This window comes from Aedes albopictus, chromosome 3 (genome assembly GCF_035046485.1).
Source record: "Aedes albopictus strain Foshan chromosome 3, AalbF5, whole genome shotgun sequence".
In the NCBI taxonomy this organism is placed as follows: domain Eukaryota; kingdom Metazoa; phylum Arthropoda; class Insecta; order Diptera; family Culicidae; genus Aedes; species Aedes albopictus.
The window spans coordinates 377,791,407-377,805,181 of record NC_085138.1 but is presented as its reverse complement, the minus strand read 5'-3'; the positions used below and the strand labels follow the sequence as shown (position 1 = coordinate 377,805,181).

At 45.7% G+C, this 13,775-nt stretch overlaps 2 protein-coding genes across 2 annotated transcripts in view; one reads left to right on the top strand and one right to left on the bottom strand.

The window, feature by feature from the left end:
• The window catches only part of LOC109409903 (essential MCU regulator, mitochondrial), a 24,240-nt gene extending 23,678 nt beyond the window's left edge, over nt 1-562 (top strand). The window contains exon 2 of the mRNA XM_019683419.3: nt 21-562. The gene's annotated coding sequence lies outside the window, so the exon portion shown is untranslated. The remainder of the gene's footprint in view (nt 1-20) is intronic.
• LOC109409901 (protein flightless-1) lies at nt 164-13,775 on the bottom strand. Its single transcript, XM_019683418.3, has 7 exons — nt 13,370-13,775; nt 4,401-4,750; nt 3,502-4,336; nt 1,458-3,430; nt 1,246-1,396; nt 903-1,181; nt 164-844 (listed from the first exon to the last, which is right to left on the bottom strand). Exons 1-7 carry the CDS (start codon nt 13,430-13,432, stop codon nt 710-712), a joined length of 3,786 nt encoding a protein of 1,261 aa, XP_019538963.3. The 5' UTR covers nt 13,433-13,775; the 3' UTR covers nt 164-709.

The following is a 13,775-nucleotide window of genomic DNA, read 5'->3' as shown; positions in this document are numbered from 1 at the left end:
GTTTGGTGTCTTTCTTTCAGAAACAAAATTATTGTTCGCCAGCTGGCTTTATCGATAGTTGAAAATCAAACTAGGTAAAACGTTGTCGCGTAGCTAACAGCAGGGACTCAGAGAAGGCCGAAAATCTCATCCAATGAAGCACAATGAAAAAACACGGCGAAAATGTGCTTAAATATTGTATTTATTTGTGAGTATAATGTTAGTTTAGTTGTGTATATAATATTGTTGCACTTAACAATTAATGATGACAGCAAAATATCGCTAATATGTTTTTACAATTTAGAGTTTTGAAACAGTCAACTGTTTCGATTTGCTATTCGCTTTCTAAGGAAACAGTTGCTATACTTCCAGTATAATTTTATTTACAGAACTTTTGTCTTCTTTCTGAATGTTAACCAATTCTAAAAATATGTCCAATTATACAAGAAAGCTGGCATGGTACCAAAACCCATAGGCATAACAGCTAAAAGGAATTGTTACCAGTTTGTTTATAGATTACCGCACATCCAAATTGCAAAACTTGAATAACAGTTAAAATAAATATAATTACGAAAAATAAGTACATTCTTGCCTATTTTCATACACGATTGATAATTTCACACCCTTCTGTCGTTCGTACTGTCTCGTCACTGCACATTGTTATGCATTATGGTGCGCTTCTGTTTGTCTTGTCTGTTGTTTCGATCCCACCAACCACGGGAAGAGTGGCCTACTCCGGGGGTCGTTTGTGCGCGCTCCATCCGTGGAAACACTTGGTGAATCGTTTCGATTCCTTGTTCTTCAGCGTGAGGAATAGCTTTCGCGGTCGTTCCGGCTGTTTGATGCGCATGTGTTGGATGTAAACCTGCGTTGAAATGGGAAGGTGTTAGAAACTCAGTTAACCATTGGAGTAGTAGTCGTACCTGTGCGGATTTGTAGGCCAGTTTGATTTCCACCTCGCTGCAGCGTGAGCCCAGCCACAGGAACACCTGGTCGCCATTGTCCAGGATCATGATGTCGTCGTCGGCCAGATCGTCCTGGCAGAAGTCGGAGCACTTTTCCGCCACCGTGAAGTAGCCCTTCTCGTTCGAACAGCGGAACAGCCGGGTGTAGTTCATGTACTCGGCGTCGGTATCGTACGGTTTGCGTCCGCCCAGGGCCACCCAGAAGAAGTTTTCCGGTTCTTCGCCCTCGTGGAGGATCTAAGGGAATGGGCGAAGAAGCGTTAGGTTGCAGATATTCAATACATATGATAATAAAACGTACCTGTAAGCTGACCCACGGGTTGTTGAACATGTCTTCGGCGATCTCCTGGATCAAACGGGATTCCTCGGATGTCGTTTTGGACCCGATCCACACGTACACAATACCTGACTCGGAATCGTCATCCGTTTCGAACGGTACGAACAGTATGTAGCTGGACAAATAAAGGATCGAATTAGTTCATTATCTTATGGTATGGTTCGACCAAAACTCACCAGAACGCCGAATTCAACAACGTCGCGTCCGTCCTGATCTGGATCAACCGAGTACAGAGAGCACTTCCGTTGGACCGCAGATGATAGAACTCGACCGGTTGTTTGCCCTCCGGCGTTTTCTGCTTCTCCCTCCGTCGACCATTCTTGATGACAAATTTGCCCTTGAAGTGCGACATGAACTTGAGATTTTCCTGCTGCTGGTGTATCCGGACCACTTCCAGCTCTTCGCCGAACATGGACTTGAACTTCTTCTGCAGCGTGAAGGTAAACGTTAGCCAACCCATGTTGCCCGCCTCTCGGCCCTGCCAGAAGTAGACTACACACTGGATCTCCTCTGCGGGAGGTTGCGCCGATGAGGGTTTCAGCTTTCCGTTGGCCACGTGGTCTACGGCATCCGTGGATTCCTCTTCGTCATCGTCGTCGTCCACTGGGAGGCAATACCGGCAGAGGAATACGTAGCACTCGCCGGTGTGGAAAATTCCTAGCTCTTCCTCCGGTAATCGGACGAACTTCTTGCCCTCCAGCACGAACGATTCCATAACGTCCAGATCGTAGTTCCAGTCGTCGGCCAGCTGTTGGGCCTCGATCAACGTCATTGCCGGTTGCCTAGGCATGAACAGTGCTGCCAAATCTGCTTTTGTTTCCTGCTTCTTTGCCCACCCGGTAAGATCGGCTCCGGTTCGAGCAACGGATTGCGCCGTTCGTGTGAAGTCAACGGCTATGATCTCCTCCCAGCCGGTGAACTTCGATCGGAACACCTGTGTTTCGGTTCCCTCCTGGACGCGGGTGATCAAGGCATATTCTGGCCTTTCGATCATGTTGAACAGCTCCTGCGAGAGCTTGATCGCCGCTGCCCGAACTAAGCGGGTGGACTTTTTGCCGAACCACACGAATAGATCCAGATAGCAGTCCAAGATGTAGACGTTCTTGCTGTTCAGGATCGTGTGGTGTAGGATTTTGTTCGGGATTTCAACCTGCGGTAACTCCAGGTAACCCATACCGAGTTGGATCTGGTACAGCCTTGGTGGAATGGGTAGGAAGTCGGGGTCAACATGACTGGACGGTTTCTCGCCTGGCCCCTGTCCATCCGAGAAACCAAAGGCCTTCCAGAAGTCCACCCCTTCGCTGCCTTGATATTCCTGGAAGATTTCCGCCTTATTCTTGCGTTCGTTCTTGTTGATCTTCTCCGCGATCAGCCGGGCCTTGGACTTCAGCGTATTTTTTGACTTGCACCCGTACCACATGAAGATCTGCAGACCGGTGTCCAGAAGAAATACGTAGCCCGGATCCAAGGATTCGTAAGTGACCTCAACCGGCTCCAGATGGATGTTCGCACCCGCATCGTGAACTCTGTACAGCCGTATGATGTACACCAAGTTCTCGATCGTGTAGAAACCAGTCGGTGTTCGACCGCCTTCGATATACGCGACTTCAGTATCGAACAACGCCAAGAACTCGTCCGACTCGTCAGCTTGCTCCTCACGAATCGTCCGACACCGCGCTCCCAGATAGTTCCTCAAATTCACCGCGTGGATTGCCGCACATGCTCTCTTATCCAACGTCGCCTTCGTCCCAATCCAGAAGAAGATCTCCCAGCTCAGCTGACCGGCATCATCGTGCGACGTCTTCAGCACAATGTAACAATCCCCCTCGTAGAACTTCCCATGCGCCGCCTCTTCGATTTTGTTCGGCAAAAAGTTCTCGATTTCCCAAATCGTCAAACCCACGTACTGGCCATCCTCCTCCTCGAATATCTCCGAGTAATCCACCGGCGGCTTCTCCAAAGTCTCGTCCCACCGCTTGGGCTTCAAATTCTCCGCCTTCTCATCCTCGAACCCGAGCGAATTCTTCTCTTTGGCAATGTCCTGCATGCCCTTAAGAATTTTGGCCGAATCCTGCTCGGTTGAATCGGTGCGGGCACCTCGGCGAAGCCGCAATTTCCTGGCAATCGGATCCTTACTGCTGTTGGCCACCTACAAAATTTCAAGGAACAACAAGAAGATCAGAATAGAGTTTTGATTTACAGCGATAAACCCGGACTTACCTGCGCCTGCGCCGGCACATTCGCTCCGGCCAGCCTCAGCTGGGTCTGCAGCGAAAAGTCAATGTTATAGAACGCCAGCCCATCGCCCCGTTGCACTTCCACCGGTTTCGGTGGCATCACCAGATCGGGATTGTTCCGCAGGTCCAGCTGTTCCATGTCCGTCAGCAGGTGAATCGATTCCGGCAGGGTGATCAGTCGGTTCGAGCTCAGGTTCAGCTTCTTGAGCGAACCGCACCGGCAGAGCCCTTCCGGGACCATCTCCAGTTGATTGTTGGAGGCGGAGAAAACTTCCAGGGCACCGAGTTTTCCGATGCTCGATGGGATGCCCTCGAAGTTCAGCTGGTTGTCGTTGACGTACAGCCGGCGAAGATATTGCAGTTTGCACAGCGTTGCCGGAAGAACGACCAACTGATTGCGCGAAAGGTTCAGGGTTTCCAACTTGGAGAGGTTTTCGATAAGCGGAGAAATTTCCTGGATGACGTTGTCATTCAGATTGAGACGTTTAAGATTGGCCAGGTTATACAGGGCGTCCGGAAGTTTGGATAGGGCATTCTGGGAGAGATCCAGCTCTTGCAAGTTGGACAAACTGTCGAGGGACGTAGGAAAGTTATTTAGAGTACGCTGGGTATTTCGCATCTGCAGACAGACGAGATTCTGTAACGAGGGCAACTGTCGGAGCTGGAACAGCTCCAAAGGGTTATCGTTCAGAATCAGCGTTTGCAGATTGGAAAGGCGTCGTGTCTGTGGAGGAAGAGTCTCCAACTTGTTGCTCGAAAGATCCAGAAAAAGGAGATCCGTCAAGTTGATGAACAACGAAGGAGGGATGCATTCGATCCTGGAAACGGAATAGTTCTTTAATAGTTAGGTATCAAACAGCTAACTGCACATCACCAACTTACTGATTGTTGCTTAAATTCAGCACCAGCAGACTCTTGGCCTTCTCGAGTCCCTCCGGCACCTCCTTCAGCTTGTTGTGCGACAGATCCAGCGTGGTCAGCTCTTCCAAATCGAACAGCTCATTCGGTATTCCCGAACTTTTGATGTTATTCCGGCGCATATTGAGCGACCGCAAACAGTTCAGCTCCGTCAGCTCGCCGTACAGTTTCTCCAGCTCGTTGTTCTTCATCGAGAGATGTTCCAGCTTCATCAGCTTGCCCATCTCTTCCGGGATCTCGTCGATCCCGGTCCGGTCCAGCTTGAGCCACTGCACCCCGGACATGTGCTTGATGTTCTTCGGAAAGCGTCCATCCTGGAATAGCGAAAGGAATTGATGCTATAGTTTTTGTTGAAGTTTTGTATCTGCCTTCCATCGTTCCATAGATTACAAAGAAACTTTTTTATTTCAACAGCAAACTTATGTTTCATTGACATTAGCTACAGTCGCTGATCCGTATGCGGAACGCCATGAGTTCAATCCCTGGCCAGTCCCTTTCCTCCTACTTTGCATCGCTCTATAAAATTTCCTCCTTTTTCTTAACTATTTGCGATTCAAATAACTGTTTTAACCATCAGTTTCCACCCTTGTATTGTTGACTTATTTGTTAATATTAATGTTTTATCTGACAACATGTTTGAATGAAAAAAAAAGTAATAAAAACAAAGTTTCCGAACATTTGGAATTTCTACGTAAATCTTAAGGAGAAACTTCAGAGAGCACAAACATGGCTGCCACAATGGCCGACTTGGTCCCCTACTCACGTTTTCTAGAGCACCAATCTTGAAAATTCGTGTACAGATGCTCTCGATTTGGAAAAGCTGCCTCTTTTTTCAAGTGAGCAAAGCCAGGATTAACAAGTGCGGCTTGATTCTATGCTTCGTTCGTCCGATTTAAATTGTATCTCTAAAGTTTGTATGCAATGGGATTTCTTGATGTTTCACCTTAACGTCATCTGCAAATAATATGGGGCATCTGGAAGCACGAATAATCCAGGAAATTAAAAAAAAAACAATGAATGTCCAAGAGATATCCGAGTAGTTAGTAAAGTAGTCGGAGCGAAGTGAACCAATTCTAACAGAGAGTTTGCGATTATTGAAAAGCGACCTAAATCACTGCACTAGGCTGAGAGAAACCCCAAGTTTCCCTAGCTTATCTAGTAATATGGAGTGATCTATACGGTCAACAAGCAGCCTTCTGGTCGGTGTAGATTGCATTTTCTTGTGCTCCTGATCTTGCTGCTGATTCAATCGCGATTACAAAGTAAGACTAAGGAAGGTTCGAAACCGATCTATTCGGATAGAAACCATGCTGGTCTGAAGCGTCTTCGCAACGCAATGACTAAAGACAGCATCGTGGATGATGATTATTGCTGTACAATGGATGAATATACCATTCTTAAGAATGATTTTGAAAATTTTAGCTTAATAAGCTGTTATTCAGCTATTATTGTTACTTCGGATTTTGGGATTTTGTTTGAGGTACGTTAAGCTGTACCTTGAAATCAACGATATTGATGATTGTCGCTAGCTTAAAACATTGCTTGAGAAGTTGGCAATTTGGAAAAAAAATCAGCATCCTCACATGCTTCGCCATAAGCCACACCATGAATCCGTTGTCTTCCGGCTACAACGATTGAAGCCGACTTGTTTAATATGTATAACAATTTGGGACCTAGGTCAGTCTCAGCACTCTCGTTTCTATATCCCCACGAAGAGATCATTGGCAAGGCTCGTCGTTAGTTTGGATTTGTCCGCATACTTAGGCATTTGTACACACTCAAATCTCTGTTTATAAGCCTCGTTTGTCTTCTTCTAGAAATCGTACCGATGGTATGGGGTTCCTGGCATAGCACTCAAATCAAGTCTGTTCAAAGGAGATTCATCATTTCTGCGCTGCGTTAAACTTGCCGTGGAATGATTCGCTATGAGCGTATGAGAGTTGATGTTAAGTTCACTAATTTATCTGGAGATGTTGATACAAAGAGAAAACGAGCTAAGGCTATTTCCTACCTGTATAAGAATAACGTTCCTGGCTATGTTAATCGCTGACCGAATTGTTTAGATTACCCTTCATATCGACTAATCGTAACCTTCTAGAGATTTTCAGTCGCTTTGCTTTGAACACTCCTCCTCGACGAATCAACTTCAGCCGCTTCCCCGAATCTGGTCAACTTCACGCTTGTCAGGGGCTTCGGCAACATGTCGACTATCATTTGATTAGTTGGACAATATTGCATCCGAATCATCTTGTTCAAATATGTAGATCCTAGGTATGTAGTTGATACACGAAGTGGTATTTTGTATCAACGTGTTTCGATCCATGATCCACGATCGATCAGTAGCACGTTCGGATTTCATTTGCTTCATGCAGAATTGAGTGTTTCCACAGAAAAAAAAAAATCCGTTAGTAGGCGGTCTATCCAGAGTAGATCTTGACCTGAGACATTTTAACAACTCTCTGCGAGCGCTACGAATCCAGCTTCTGTGCTACTAAGGGCAACGTAGGTTTGCTTACGTGACCCCCAGCATACTGGACCGAACAGAAGAAAGTATCCAGATTTGGACTTCCGACTCTTCACATTATTCGCCGAATCCGCATCCACGTATTCCTACAGGTTCCATTCGCTTTTCCCAAAACAAGTTCGTGGGTCCACGGTAAGCTTGAGGTATCGGAGAATCCGCTTAGCTTCATTCCAATCTACTTGAGCTGGTGCACTCACCGATCTGCCCAAGATGGAAACACTCACGGCAATATCCGATCTGGTGGTTACCGCCACGTACAGCAAACTTCCAATGAGGCTAGCATATTGGTGGTTGTTCGACGGCATCTTCTGCTTCTTCGTTTGCTGGATGATCGACTTTGACGTTGACTGGCAATCGTCAGCAGAACCAGAAAGGTCACCTGACGAACCACCGAAGCACTGCCATGTGCCATTCTTTTGCAATGACATCGTCTCATCGTCCTTAGTTGCCTTCCACAACCCCGCTTCAGGTTCTTTCATGGCTTCATAGAATGTCCTCGGCTCGTCAGTTAGATTTCGCACCATATCACTGGTCTCTCGGTGTCGTTGTGGCAACATTCCTCTCGTGTTACGCATCGGTGTAGCATGTCAACATCGTCTGCATTCGATGTATCATAAAAGCTTGAATCTGCATCATCAGGCTCCTCCTCAACCAGGATATCATCAAAGTTACCTTCCTGAACAGAAACTTCTTCATCAGACTCAGGATTAGACGGAATGACTTCAGCTGCATTTTCTACAATTTGCGACGATACCAGGCTCTTGGGGAAATTATCCGCTTCCTGATCTTCCATATCGATGAACCGCGCATCATGGCTGATGCTTATCTTGTCGGTGTCCGTGTCGATGAACCGAAAAGCTTTGTGGTTGTCAGCATACCCAACGAATGTCAACTTCTTTCCCTTTGGATCCAGCTTCATCCGTTTTTCGGCCGGAATATGCACGATGGCTGTGGTTCCAAAAATGTGCAGTCGGTATAATCCTCCAACCAAGGATCGGTATATTCGCCTCACTCCATTCATATTCACTCCTCTTTGCTGGAGCGAATCGAGAAAGATGCAGCAAACGGATTGTCGTGATCAAACACACAAACCCATCACCAGTAGGAAGCGATGCGCCAGCTGCTTGACATGGATATTCGTTACCGTTCGTCGCAGCTTGGATCGCAAGCGAATGAATGAATGGCGAATGGTGAAGAATGCTGGTGAGCGATCGAAGCGGCTATTATCATCAGTAGAAGAGAATTTCTGTATCAGGGTGGCCACTAAATTTCAGTTTTGACATTCCCGTCTTTTTCCCGGTTTTCCCGGTACGATTACTGAACTTTTCCCGGTTTTTAGTAGGTAACCACCAATTTTCGTTTCATATGGATAATAAGTACAATGTAAAAATGCATTTGCAATCCTGTGAATACTATGCACTAGATATTTATAGTTACATTATTCATGACATTATTCTTGACGAAATGCATCTATGGAAAAATAGAAGTAACCAACAATGATGACATAAAAGACGTATGCGACACAATTACTTACAACACATTTTCGTTCAGCTCCAAATAGTGCATAACTCATGCTTTCCCTCACGCATCCTTTTACTTTTTTGTTGTACTTTAGAATAAATTAAACAAGTGTAAAAGAGGTAGCTAACTATGATGGATGAGATCTATAATAGGTGAGATGTGCATATATAATCAGGAAAGTTAGGACTCGATTATCCGGGACATGGGGGATAATCGAACCTCCATTAGCGTAGGTGCCCTAACACAACTTCATTGGTGTTGTTACCTGTTGTGGATTCCTCCAGGATGTCCAACTTAGTATTCCTCCAAGAACTCTCATCTGGAGATTCTTACAGAGTTTTATCCGAGATTTCCGATTACTCCAAAAATACTATCTTGGATTCCTTCAGTACTCCTGTTAGGGATTTCACCTTGTATATCGTTTGTGAATTCCTCCAGATTCCTTAACCTTCCGTAACTCGCGCGGTTGGCCAATACCGCCAGCATCACGCCAATGCTGAATGCAAAAAAGCGAGATGTTTTCAACGTGTTGTAAAAAACACAACAGCGCGGTCGCTCGAGGGTTAATGGATTTATTCTGTGAGTTTCTCCAGGAAATACTTCAGAGGTTCCTTTAGGGAATAAACGATTTTAGTCTGTTGGCAATTTGGGAATAGAAGTTTGGTTTGGGATCATGAATTAGATATAGGGATATCTCCAGGAACTACAGAAGGATTCCCAAAAGTAAACCCATATGCCTAGAAGGTTTCCCAAGGAACCCTTGGAAGATTTCTCGAATAGAAACTCCGGCAAAAGTTTGACTTTCAGGAATCTGGAGTATTTCCAGAAATAGCTACCGTAAAGTTTTTGTAAGGAATTCTAGAAGGGCTCCAAGAAGTAACTTCTGGATGCTTTGCAGAGGGAATTTCTGTAGGATTTCCAAAAGCAACTCCTGGAGGACTCTCATAAGCAACTTCTGGAGGTTTCCTAGAACAAACTCCTGGAGGATGTCCAAGAAGAACTCTTGGAGGAAACGCAATAAGAAACACTGGAGAAATTCCAAAAGCGAATATAAAATAAAGATAAAATTCAGCCAAAGCTCTTAAAAGTTTTCAAAATCAAAGTTTCAGAAGGAACTGCTGCTGCGCACAAGTACCAAAAATCCTGCAGGAATCCTAGAAAGGACTCGTGGAGATGGATGAGTCACAGAAGGGTTTCCTGGAGAAATCACCGAAGAAATTCTGTTGAGAATCCCAGAAAGAACTCCCAATTGATTTCTAAAATAAAGCTTTTAGAAGGATTTCAGAAGAGAAAATATTTTCTGGACGGATTTAAAAAAAAATCTTGGAAGAGTTCCCGTAGGAAATTTTGAAGATTGGAGCAATTGCTGTAAGAATTGCGAAGGAAAATATAGATGAATCTTAAAAGGAACTTTTGAATAAATCTCAAGAGGTTGCTTTGGTTAACCCGGAATGAATTTCCTGATGAATTCAGATTCCTGATGGAATTTCTGAAAGAATCTCCGGAAAAAATCAAAAACTACGTTCTGTTCTAAGGAAATTCCAAGTGATTGCACAGGTGAATTCCTTTGGATTCAACAACACAACAAGTTGTTACTCTTAACCCTTTCCTTCCCACGACTTTGAACGGCTATATCTATGCCAAAAAAGTGTTTCCGAAAAAAGTGGTAGAACAAAAGTTATTGCAAATTGGCTAAATTTTTCGAAATCAATGAAAAAAATTTTGGTTGTAAATCAATAGGTTTTTGATTGTTTATCAATAGTTCAACTATTGAAACAAGTAGGTAGTAGTTGGGTTAACCTTATGAGGTTATAACCATATTCTAAAAATTATTGCATCATATTCATCTAATTCCGTTTGTCCGGAGTTCGTCGAAAATCGATGGTGCTCTAGAGCAACCATGGGAAGTAGAGGGTTAACAACAATTTTCCCGGTAATCATCTGAAATTCCCGGCTTTTTCCCGGTCGTTCCGAATTCCCGTCTTTTTCCCGGTTTTCCCGTTTTCCCGGTTCGGTGGCCACCCTGTAGTAATGCATACATTTTTAGTCTATTGTTGTTGAAATGCTAGATTAGAAAAGAAAATAATTCGAAAACACAAAAAATCGTATGTACAATATCACTCGTATCACTCACGAATCGCATCACCACTCGATCGCTTGCGATGCGAATGTGGACGAATGAGTAATTTCCAAGTGAGGCTACCCACCGTTCGCCGGAGTTTGCTGTCGTCGCTGACAAGCATACACACAAACTAAAGCGACAACCGTTCGCTGCTGACTGTCTTCGAATGTGGAAGAAGATGAAAAGTGGAAATCAGGTACCCTGCCTCCAACATTGTGGGCATCAACGCCTCCACGCTGAATTACTAGCTCCGGGATTTCGATTCCAGTTTCTTGTTGCTCCCCCGGACATCCGTTGCGTTGCCGTCGTTGTGGTCTTCTTCTCGGAACTTACAAGCAGGATGGCCTCCCCTCTCTCGATGAGTTTTCTAAATTCCCTTCTGCGCTTCAACTAGCTCCATGATTAGGTTCTTGTCTTCACGGGTCTCCAATATGCTCCGACTATCGAAGGAATCCGGCATGCTTTGCAGAACCATAGCCACTTTTAGGTTCCCGTCCAATTCCTGACCCGCGTTCGCTAGACTGGAGAAAGTTCTTCCATCTGGAACAAGCAGCTTTCCATGTTCTCGCTTGCTGTACTCCGCCTTGCAAAGCCTCTGCAACAGGGATACCTTGATTTTCATCGCTGTTTTCTGATGGCGCTTCTTGAATTTGTTTCACATAATCTTCGCGATCTTGCTGTTTCTATTCAGCGGATGTTGGCAGTCGTTCACCAAAAGGGCGATCGTAGCCCGGGTCTTCGCGTCACCTGCCTTCCAGGCGTCTGTCAGCGGGGTAGGAGCGGCCTCCGACACGAACTTCTGAAAGTTCTTCCGGTCTAACAACTTTCCTACCTTGAACCGCCAGGTTTAATATCCGTCGCTACGTAAATAACTTCTTGATACTTCAGCTCAGCACTAAGTCTCAAAAATAAAGAAAAACAATCAAAACTTCTCGATACTGAATTTTCTACTGTCCACCGTAACCTTCGTGTTCGATCTTTGCAGTGATCTACCCTGGGCCACGTGGGAGGTGGGCCATAGTCGTAGTATTGAAACAGCCTTCTTCTACAGCCTAGCAATTTCTTCCTCCGTTGGTTTGTTGGTTTTGAACTAATGAATGGCATCTTTCAATTCCTTCAGCGTGGAAGTTGGCTCATTTCCGTCCTCCGCTGCATTGCATTGACGTCGTCGATTCCTCCGTTGCCGTGGTCTCGCGTACCTACGTTCTCCACGCCATTCAGGTGCTGATCGAAGTGCTGCTTCCACCTTTCGATCTTCTAACGGTTGTCCGTTAAGAGGCCTTCGTACTTATCCCTGCATATTTCGGCTCGCGGCACGTAGCAGTTGCGGGATGCGTTGAGCTTCTCGTAGAACTTCCGTGTTTCATGGGAACGGCACAGCAGTTCTATTTCCTCGCACTCCGCTTCTTACAGGCGGCGCTTTTTCTCCCGAAAGAGGCGGGTCTGCTGCTTTCGCTTCTGTTTGTAACGTTCCACGTTCTGCCGGTTCCTTACTGCAGAAATACTGCCTGTGCTGCGTTTGCTATACACTCCTCGTCGAACCATTCGTTTCGTCGACTCCGTGCCACGTACCCGATGGTGCTCTCAGCTGGTGTGTCGTTGAAGGTTGCTTTTACCGTTCTCCAGCAGTCCTCTAGAGGGGCCACATTAAGTTCGCCTTCGTCTGGCAACGCTACCTCGAGATTATGCGCGTATGCTAAGGCGACATCCGGTTGCTTTAGTCGCTCTAGGTAGTGTCGTCGTGGTCTCCCGTACCGGACATTGTTGATGACGGAATGTTTTGGCCGCCGTTTGACTGACGTTTGGCCATATTCTTGGAGCCAGCGTTATCAATGAGTCGTAGGCCGTTTTCGTTCGCCAGATGGTGAGCACTGAACTATCCAATCGTCGGTCTGAATTATTCTCCTTGTCTACCTGAGCGTTTATGACTCCTAAGATGATCTTGAAGTCTTGGACAGGGGTCGTATTCGCGTTCGAAGTGTGCATAGAAGAATGCATCTTTGATATAATAACCTTTGCTCCATGGAACCTGTCTAATGTCGAATTCGTTTTGGAACTGGATGGAACTGGATTGGCGGAAAATGTGTAAACAATCAAACGTCAAACAAACTTTAGTACAAGCGAAACCGAAGTCGGATTGGGGTTGAAACTGTGATCTCATCCAGTTCCAACCCAGGTTGGAACTGAATCAAAAACGAAAACGACATAACACGTCTCTTGCAGAGCTACGATTTTGGTCTCGATTAATTCGATATTTGTTATATTGATCTGCTTTGCAAGTTCTATGCCAAATTCTGAATGGTTTTATAGGCTCATTATTGGCTAGATCTGTGTAAAATTCCTCTGGAACTATCTTGTTCATCAAACGCCTGGTCTTCAACACGACCTTGAACTCGATGCCCCCCATCGTTTACGCTATACGATTGCGAAACCCCTCCCCATCTTTCACTCGCGCATTACGCGATCACTCACTTTCAAAAACAACAAAAACAAGGAAGTTTCTTCCGCCTGACAAACGCGCGACTTGACGCTCGAAGGAATTCCCTTTGTTTTCACCCTCTCATGTTCTTGCGTAGCGCAGTGCTACCCCAGCGAGATCCGCATTTCGTTCGTTGGTTCGGCGAGCCAAAAATAGAACCCATCTAGGCAAAAAAGTATGTCAACGCCACTATACAGCTCTGTCGCCGTCTGCTACTACTAGAGCCGTCGCTGACCAAATTCCGTTCCCCCCACACGAAGAGCCATCAATCTTCCAGAGATACTTACGCTGAAATCGTTGAAGGTGAAATCGATTCCCCGCACAAAGGGCAGCACACCTGTCGAGCTCATCCTGATGTCCGCACCGCGACTCGGGAATCAGAGACCCGTTCCGTTTTTTCTCCTCGCACCAGCAGCAAGCAGGAATCCTGTTGTTTTTGTTGGTGCTTTCTTCACGCAATCACCACCACCACCCACTTCGTTTCGGATGATTTTCCACCTATGGTCCGCGGTTCCCCTTTAGAACTTCACACTCCCGGCACGCCCACCGACGTAATGAATCATCACAGGTACAATTCGATGGGAAATATCGGTGATAAGGCAGCGAAATTTTGAAAACTGCTATGCACTTGCGGAGAACGAACGAGATCCCGTTCCTCCATTAACAAATTTTGCACTCACGGACTCGACTGTC